Source organism: Stegastes partitus, unplaced genomic scaffold, assembly GCF_000690725.1.
Source record: "Stegastes partitus isolate 25-593 unplaced genomic scaffold, Stegastes_partitus-1.0.2 Scaffold1928, whole genome shotgun sequence".
Classification (NCBI taxonomy): domain Eukaryota; kingdom Metazoa; phylum Chordata; class Actinopteri; family Pomacentridae; genus Stegastes; species Stegastes partitus.
In genome coordinates, this window is record NW_007579659.1 from 96,899 (window position 1) to 106,668 (window position 9,770).

A 9,770-nucleotide genomic window follows, 5' to 3' on the forward strand; every position below is an offset into this window, starting at 1 on the left:
TGTAAATGATTTTTAGAGGCCAGAAGACATGAAAACGTCGACATTTAGAGCCGATACTTGAACACCTTTAACACAACGTCGTACCTCGCTCTGCATCTTCTGAGCTTCTTTGGAAACCTTGTACGTCTGAGTGTCTGCAAACTCCATCTGAGAGCGCCCTTTGCTCCTCTCGTACTCCTGCCGGTACTTCACCTGAAACAGCCAGCACAGCGGCGCATCAGCCCACCGACAGCAGCTGCAGACCACCAAGAAGCAGCATCAGCGTGAGCCTCACCTGGCTGTGCAGCACGGCGTTCTCCTTGTGGTGGAGCTGTTCGGCCGTGTCCTCGGCGGCGTGGTGCTGGGCCTTGGTCTGCTCGTACTTCTTCTTATACTCCACCTGGTCCAATATGACAGCAACACGGAAATAAAGACTCAAATTAAAACAAAAAAAAAAAGCCAGTTATGTTTGGAGAGCCATTCTGAAACTTTGGTTTTTGTGGTAAAACTGCTCAATACAAAAATTCTGGAAAATTAACTTCCCTTTCAACCAAGTATTTCACATTAAAACTATCTCATCTGTTTTGTTCTGTGTTGTTTGTGACATGCAGCCACGTGTGGCTCAGATAACGTCACTAGTTGACTTCAGCGTCGTCGGTTTATCTGTTAATCTGAGCTTAAAACTGGGACTTTTCACGACGGCTTCCATTGTTTTGTCTCCATATTTCAACTCGCAGACAGTTTGATCTACTTATCCAGTATTGTGCCGTTTAAATCAGTGACACGATGAGAAACAACAGTGAACATTTAAGGCTTTTATCTTTAATAGTTTCTCAGATATTGTCGTTCAATTCTAGCTTCAAGTTTCAATTTGTGATAAAACGTGATAAATTTCTTTTTGACACATCAAACTAAAACTTCATAAATATCTTAACAAATATCCATATTTTATGCTATAACATTTTCAGGCAAATCAGAGAGAAATCGTTCTAAAAATGTGCACATTTCAGATGGAGTGAGCTGTAGAGGACTTTTATTTTGAAGGGTGTGGCTTTATATCTTGTAATAAAAAAGTGATGTAATGTGCTTTAACCAGAAAATTCCAGGTCTTTATCTTTAATAGTTCCTGACATAGTGTTGTTAAAACAGAATCAAATTACACTGTGAGGAAAAAAAACACATGCTGAATGTGGATCAATGGGCAATAACAAAAAAAAGATTTATCTCAGGAAGTATTTCATACATCAAGCTAAAACAAAATCAGAAATGTCTTAAGAAATATCAAAAATACCTAAATAAATAAGATCCCAGGCAGATCTGAAATGGTTGAGCAGAATTTGTTTAAAAAATATGCTGATTTCAGAAAGAATGATCCTATACAAGACCCTCTATAGGACTTTTATTTTGAAGAGTACAACTTTGTATCTTATAAAACAGCAATGTGACGCGTTGTAACAAACAACTATCAGATTTATTTTTATCTTTAGCAGTCCCCAAGATATTGTGCTTCAAACAGATGCAAATCTCGATGTGCAAACAAACGTGTTGAAAGTAGGTCAGTTTACAATAAAACTTTAATCTCAGAGAGCATTTGATACATCAAGCTAAAACTTTAGAAATATCTTAACAAATATCCATATTTTATGCTATAAAAGCTTCAGGCAAATCAGAGGAAAACTGTTCTTAAAATGTGATGATTAGAGGTGAACAGACCCTCCTGTGAAAGCCTATTTGAGACTTTTATTTTGAAGGCTACAGCTCTTCATCAAACAGTCATGAGCTGTTTCTTTTTAGTTTTTAAATTTTTTTCTCACTGCACTGTACGCGTGGCACCACCTTTGTGTGTAACGTGTGAGGCCTACGTTGCTCTGGAGCTTGCTGGCGTGTAGAACGTGTTCCAGCTGCAGCAGGTTCGGCAGGTCCGCAGAACCTTCTGGTCTCTGGTTCTGGTTGGTTTTGTACTTCACCTGGAGGACAGAAAAAAAACATGGTGGGGCTGAAGGTTTGCCTGTGATGCAAATGTTCAAAAGCTGTAAGTAACGATTAATCCTGAAGATAATCACATTTTAATCTGACAGTCGCTGATTGTAAAGGATCTAATTACTACTTGTAGGAATAAAGATGCTTTATGTGGACGTGATTTACAGATTTAACCTGTTTGTTTGTTTGTTTGTTTGTTTGTTTTTGCAGTTGCGATGTAAATGAATTCTTTTTTGCAGGCTCAGATAGACGACTAGATATCATCTGTAACCAAACAAACTCTCCTGCTAGAAACCTGCATTCAGAGACGTGTCTGTGCATCAGGATGCTCAAAGTGAAGCCTTTGTGAGAAGCAGCTCTGGCTGAACGTGCAGCGTTCCTGAACACCGGGCAGCGTTCAGCACAACAAGCTGTTACGCAACGCTGCAAAGTGGAGTCGCTCTCCTCTGTGGCTGTGTGGGCAGCAGCCGGACGAAAACCCAACCGTGGCCTGTTTGTGTGCATCTGCATGTATGTGTGAGAGCGTTTGGGAATTCATTTGTGCTGCCATGTGTGTAGATGTGTGTGTGTGTGTGTGTGTAGATGTGTGTGCACTTGCCTCTCCATGTTTGTAGTGACAAATTTTAGTGGTAAACCATCTTTGTGAGGACATTTTGATATTGTAAGGACTGTTCTGCATAGAGGGCTGCAGGTGGATCAGTGGTTAGCACCGTGGCCTCACAGCTGGAAGGTCGCCGGTTCGCATCCCAGTGAGGACACCCGGGATCTTTCTGCGTGGAGTCTCCATGTTCTCCCCGTGCAGCGTGGGTTCTCTCCGGGTTCTCCGGCTTCCTCCCACAGTCCAGAAACATGCTGAGGTTAATTGGTGATTCTAAATTGTCCGTAGGTGTGAATGTGAGTGTGCTTGGTTGTCTGTCTCTAAGTGTAGCCCTGTGATAGACTGGTTACCTGTCCAGGTGAACCTGCCTTCACCCTGAGTCAGCTGGGATAGACTCCCCCCCCCATGACCCTGGTGAGGATGAAGCGGTGTATAGATGATGGATAGATAGATAGAACCTTTATGGATTATTTATTACTATGGGAGCCTTTCTGAGAATCTCACTTTAGGAAAGACCTCCAAAGGAGTCATGGTTCAGTTTTAGAATTCAGGTTAGGACCAGGTTTAGGCTGAGTTTAGGGTGAGAGGTTGACGAGAGCCTTGTGTCACTGCCTGTCCTCCCAACTATAGAGAGACCAACGTGCAAGTGTGTGTGTGTACACGTGTGTGTGCACGTGTGTGTGCACGTGTGTGTGAGTGTAAGCTCTTCAACTTCTCCAGCTTTCATCCCACAATCCCTCTCCATTTGCCTTAGAAAGGTTGCCATGGTTACGCCCACACAACAGACTGAATTTGAGAGTGTGTGTCGAAGTGAACCACACACACACACACACACACACACACACACACACACACACACAGTTAGTTCCTCTCGGACTCGTTTTCATCTCAGCGACTGAACAGAAAACAAAATGCCTCCAGGTGAACTGGAGGAATAAACAATCTGAATATATGGATAAATAAATAAATACGTCAGGAGGGGGCGATAAAAACACAACCAAATGTTTTCAGCTGAAACTGTGCCTTCGTTCTGTTTGTGCAGCTACACAGCTGATCAGTCACAACATTAAAACCAGCTCCAGATCCTTGAAGTCCTGGAAATGATGAGGTGGGGTTTCCAGGACATCCCACAGATAATTCAGAGTTCGGAGGCCAAGCATCCTGTAATATGGCAACATTCCTCTATTGTGAGGACTGGTCTGCACTGTGTGGACTGTCCTGGATTATGAGGACTGTCCTGGATTATGAGGACTGTCCTGGATTATGAGGACTTTTCCGTATTGTGAAGACATGTTTGCATTCTTAGGACTGTTGTTGGAAAAATCAAATCACGAACACACGTGACAGATCGAACCTAAAACTCTGAGAGACAGATCACATGAGCACAGGATTCACTCACCTGACTGGCCAAAGCAGCAGCGGCTTGTGAGTGTTTGAATGAGAGGCAGTCCAGCGGGTTGTAACGAGGTTTCTGGCCCTTTAAATTTCGGTCAAAGCTCTCCTTATACTTCACCTGCAGCACAAAGAGAGAAGAGGAAACATTACTGACACTTGAATTTGAGTATTTTCGACCCCGTGCTGCTGATCTGTCCTGACTGGTCAGCTGTGTGTTACCTGGCTGGCCAGCTTGGAAACCTCTTTGGCGTGCTGGATGTCGGTCCTGTCCAGGAGAGATCCGTCGCTGTAAACGGTCTGCTTGGTGTTACTCTTATAGGCCACCTGTGCAATTTTGGACAGATTCTGAGTCATATTCGAAAAGTTTTGGTCAACTTTAACACACACATTTTTTATGCTTTTAAACAGATTTCTTGTCATTTTGGACAAATTTTGACCTATTTTGGACACATTTTAAGTCACTTTAGACAAGTTATATTCATTATTGGGGAAGTATTTGTCATTTTGGACAAATTTTGAGTCGCTGTGGACAAATGCTGAGTCATGCTTTAGTCATGTTTTTTAGTGTTGGTTATTTTAGATACATTTCTAATCATTCTGAACAAGTTTAGGTAACCTTGGATAAGCCACTGATTAACTGCGGCCAGTTTGTAACTCATTTTGGACAAATATCAAATCACTCTGGATAGTTTTTGAATAACTTTGGACAAGTTTTAGCAATTTTAGCAAAGTTTTGGTCACCTGGGACAACTTTTAAGTCATTTTGAACAAGTTTTAGGTCACTGTGAGTAAGTTTTAGGTATTTTGGACAAAGTTTTGGTCATTTTTCACAAATTGTGTTCACCCTAAACAAATGCTGAGTCATCCTGGGCAAGTTCAGAATCATTCTGGACAGGTGTTTTAACAAATTTTGGACAGGTATCAAGTCAGTTTGGGCAGTTTTTAAATAATTTTGGACACATTTTTGCACTTTAAACAAATTTAGGTGATTTTGGACACATTCCTGTTTCTTGTTGTAAAGTCTTTGGGGACTGACTCGCTTTTGAAGCCTCGAGGGGACATTCGAGGAACAACAGTTTTTTTCATTCCACTTCCATGCTGGCTTTATTTTTTAGCCCCAGATTGGTCCTCACAAAGACAGACATACACACAAACCCACTCTCACACACACTCTGCATGAAGCTGAACCTTGCAGAACACTCTTACATAACAACAGCTCAGTGTTAGCAGCAGAACGTTTTCTATAATTAATCAGCATCTCTGCTCAGAGAACAGCTGCTGAACAGGACTGTCGTCATGGAAATCAGTGTTGGATGGAACGAGGCTACATGTTCATGCAAAGAAAAAACAAGGCACACGTGGACTCACGTCGCTGGCCAGTTTGGCAGCGTTGGTGGCGTTCACGATGTCGGGTCTGTCCGGCGCCGAGCTGTAGTGATGGAGCTCCTCTTTGCCTTTTCTGTAGCCGACCTGGGAGGCAGTTAGAAACACAAACACCACAACAGTGCGGTGAATTTTAACCAACAGAATCAGACAAAACTGTTTTATGAGAACCACTGATAAAACAGATTCAACAACAGGGAGTTCATGAAGAGGAGTAAGGTCTCAGCAGCCCAGTAATGTGAGTACTGGAGCTGCTCGGTCACGCAAAGCTTCAAAAACAATAAGAAGAATAAGAACAACACTAAACCAACACCAGTCTGCAGAGGCACATTATCTTTCTTTTTTTTTTTGTTTCTGCAGAATAACTCAAAATCACTCATTTATTTTAAATTACTTAAAGTTTTGTCCAGAATGACTAGTTCTGTCCAAATTACTCAAAATCTGCCCAAAATGACTCAAAAAAATGTCCAGAACGACTCAAAACCTTTCCAAAATATTCAAAACCTGTCATCAACAACTTGACATTGGTCCACAATGAATCAAAATTTCTCCAAAACCACTTGTGTCTTGTCTGTGTTCACTGGGAGGATAAATAACTTTTACAAAATGGCTTGAGTCTTGTCCAAACTGATCCAAGAACTGTCCAAAGTGACTCGAAAATTGGTACAAAATGACTAAAAAACTGTCAATAATTACTTCAAACTTACTCAAAATGGTGCAAAATGACTAAAATTTGTCCAATATGGCTCAATATTTGTCCAAAATGACCCCAAACTGGTCCAAAATGACCACAATGATTCAAAAATTGTCCAAAACGAGTAAAACGTGTCCAAAATGACTGAAAAGTGACTTTTACCTTATCTTGTCTCCATGTCTCCAAAACGTAACAAAACTTGTCAGAACTTTTCTAGAATGACTGAATTCGTGGAAACTCAAAACTCAAAACTGTTCAAAATTTGTCCAAAATGACTCTAAAGTTGTCCAAGATTACTTTCAAGTTGTGCAAAATTCATGAACTGTCCAAAATGTCTGAAAATGTCTCATGTGGTGTTTGGGAGCATGAATGACTTAAACTTGTCCAAAACAACCCAAAACCAATGGAACACTTTTTCAGTGACTTACAATTTGTTGAAAATGACGGTAAACTTGTGCAACTTTGCTCAGAATTTGTCCAATTTGACTCAAAACCTGTCCAAGATTACTTCAAACTTGCTTAAAGTGAATCAAAAATTACTACAACTTGTCGTGAATGATTTAAAACTGAATGAAAATGATTCTTGTCTGTATTTTTGGGACGCATGAATGACTCAGTTTGTCCAAAATGACCCAAAGTCTGATCCAAAATGACTCTGTCCAGAATGTACCAAAGGCATTCCAAGATTACTTCAAACGTGTGCAGAATTTTTCAAAACTCGTCTCCAATGACTCAAAAAACTGTCCAGATTCACTCAAACTAGTCCTGAATGACTGAAAACTGGTGCAATATTTTTGTCCAAGAGTACCCCAAACTTGTTTAAAGTGAGGCAAAAATGACTAGAACTTATCCTAAAATGATTCAAAATTGGTCTAAAATGATGGTCTTGTCTGTGGTTTTTGGAAGCATGAATAACTCTTGACCAAAATGACTTAGTATTTGTCCAAGATGGCCGTAAACGTGCCCAAAAATCCTCCAAAAACTGCCTTAAATGTCTCAGAACTGGAACAAACTGTCCAACTTGGTTTAGAGTTATTCCCATTTTCATTGGCTTTGCTGAACCGAGAAGCTACAGGTGATTTAAACCAGCAGCGAGTGTGTTTATTTACTTCGCTCTGGTTCTTGTTGACCTCCATGGCGTGGTCCACCTCCGGCAGCGTCTTCATGTTGGCGTAGCTCGACTTGCCCTTCTCCCGGTTGAACTTCTCCTTGTAGAACTTCTGCAGGCGGCGAGAGGGAGCAAAGGAAAAAGGGCGTGAGACGAGCCTGAGGGGGAAATACTGAAGGGATAAGGATCTGAAAGGAGAAGAGATGAGGAAGAAACGGCGGCGTGATGGATCGAGGGAGAAAATATCTGATGACTAATTCAGCTCGTTGGCCTAAAAATACGACGAGCTGCTTCCAAATGTGAAAATGAACGACTCACAGCAGCAGAAGCTCAAACGGGCCACAGAACAAATCGGCTGCAAATCCGACTCAGCCACAGCGTACGATGCCTGTATTTATACACAGCATTCACTTCTTTTCGTTGGTAAGGCGTGAATTCCATTTTATTCATACAAAAAAAGGCTCAATCTGAAATTTTTTACACCCTAAATCTCATAACATTTTCTGAATGTTTACATTTTTTCATGCTTTTCTTTTGCATAACAACAAATATCTGCACAATAATGAAATTCAATGATTTTAATACAGTAAAAAAAAATCTATCTATCATCTATCTGTACGTACATTATTGTATTTTGTATATAATTTTACAAAAAAGGCAAAATTTGCTCATTTTTTTAAAAACTGATTTCCATAATTTTCCCCCCAATTAAAAAAAAAACAAAAAACTTCAATATGCTTTAAAAAAAATCAATTAACAACAAAAGTAAGATATTGATATTTCAATTATTTAAACACAGTAAAAATTGTATGTATATTTTTTAAACCCTAACTTTAAAATTTTTAATATACATATTTTTATTTCAAATAATGATAAATAGCTGTAAACATATTTCTACTTACTGATTTAATTACAGGAAATAAAAAGAAAGAAAGAAAGATTTTTTTTTAGCCAAATTATGTAAAAGAAAATACAGAATATTTACAGTTTTGGTTTATTTTTTAGGGTTAATTTAATGAAATTTGATAAATAATTGTGTACCATTTTTTAATCCTTAATATATATAATTTTTCTTTCAAATACCAACATCTTTCTGTGAAATAACAATATTATTTGCTGATTTAAATAAAATAAAAATGGTATGATTTTTACTGTCAAGCGTGCATATCTATAAATCACACATTTAAAGAGTCTGCTGGTGCCTGAAGTCCTGTTTTTTTCTTGGGTAATGTAGGTAACAATCACATTTAACAGTCTGCTGGATGATAATGTTCCTGGTCCTCAGCTCTTTCAGCGTTTTGCAGACGGCCGGGTCGTGTCGGTGGTTATACGCTCCAGTTAGCGTCGCATTGCTCGGTCAACAGACATGGAACCAGAAAAGCATCACGCCGGTGTCCCAGTTTACCCACAGCTTTGATTTTCTGCCTCCGGGGCCGACTGACACCAAACTATCACCCTCATGTGTAACCTGCTATGTCTCAGGGAAGCATGTCTGCAGATTATCAAGACCCAAAGCTTTAAATTCAGATGTTAGCGACATGTTAGACACATTTAAATCGGCTGCTTGCTCATCAAAGTCTGGAATTGAGGGTTTTCTGAACTGCGCACCAAAGAAGATGTAGATCGTACCACAAATTGTTTGTGGTTAACTTCTTCTGGTCGAGCATTGGTAATAAAATATTTATTCTACGTCTCATTCAAAAATAAACCTGCAGAAAACAGAACATTGTGCACTCGTCTTGTTTTTGTCAGTCTGGCTTCCTGTTTCTGTCGCTTTGTGTATCGTTGGGATGGTTTTATCTGCCTGTCATTGTGCTGACATCTTGGTTTTGTCAGTTTTGCCTCGTTTATGTCATCTTGAGGCTCGTTTTAGTGGTTTTATGTCTCAGCTGCACTAAATACTTGTTTTCTTACAGTTTATTTTTGGCAAATTGTTATCAGATATGACTAACTGCGATATTTTTGGTGAGTATAATTTGACAATTCTTTCTGACAAATTGTGCAATCTGGCATTTTTAAAAGACCTGCCAGGTGGTTTAGGGGTTCAGTTGGTTAAACAGATGATAAACGTGATTTCCATCCCACTACAGCGATGGTCACATCAAACTCACGTCGCTCTGCGTCTTGGTCAGCTCCTTGGCGAAGACGGTCTCGATGGTTTGGGGCATCTGAGCGTACAGGCTGCAGCCGGCCTCCTTCTTACCTTCATCCCTGTAGGACTTCTGCAACACAAAACACAACGCCATCAAACTGTGACGTTAAAGGAAGCACAGCGACATGCGCCACCAACTCCTGTTAGCAAGTATCAGTTTTAATTAGCATTTCAATATATTAGTTGGTTCGCTTTTAGAAATATAAATCAAGGAGGAGGAAAGTTCTGATCAGATGGAACAAAAACTGAGCAGAAACATGTCTGGAGGAGAGAAGGTGAGGCCTTTAACCCCAAGAACACCAAACCTACCACCAAGCACGGAGGTGGCAGCATCATGCTCTGAAATTGGAGCTTTACACAAAGTAAATGGAAGGAGGATCACCTCCACGTTGTTCAGGAAAACCTCAAACCATCAGCAGAAGGTTGATCTTGGACACAGTTGGATGTTCCAACCAGACAATGAGCCCAAACACACATCAAA

At 40.2% G+C, this 9,770-nt stretch overlaps 1 protein-coding gene across 1 annotated transcript in view; it reads right to left on the bottom strand.

Moving 5' to 3' along the window:
• LOC103373220 (nebulette) overlaps nucleotides 1–9,770 on the bottom strand; it is a 39,702-nt gene that overhangs the window by 16,111 nt on the left and 13,821 nt on the right. The window contains exons 10-17 of the mRNA XM_008303062.1: nucleotides 9,249–9,359; nucleotides 7,139–7,249; nucleotides 5,321–5,422; nucleotides 4,172–4,276; nucleotides 3,957–4,070; nucleotides 1,842–1,946; nucleotides 275–379; nucleotides 85–192 (exon numbers count right to left, since the gene is read on the bottom strand). Of these exons, the coding sequence (XP_008301284.1) occupies nucleotides 85–192; nucleotides 275–379; nucleotides 1,842–1,946; nucleotides 3,957–4,070; nucleotides 4,172–4,276; nucleotides 5,321–5,422; nucleotides 7,139–7,249; nucleotides 9,249–9,359 (861 nt within the window). The remainder of the gene's footprint in view (nucleotides 1–84; nucleotides 193–274; nucleotides 380–1,841; nucleotides 1,947–3,956; nucleotides 4,071–4,171; nucleotides 4,277–5,320; nucleotides 5,423–7,138; nucleotides 7,250–9,248; nucleotides 9,360–9,770) is intronic.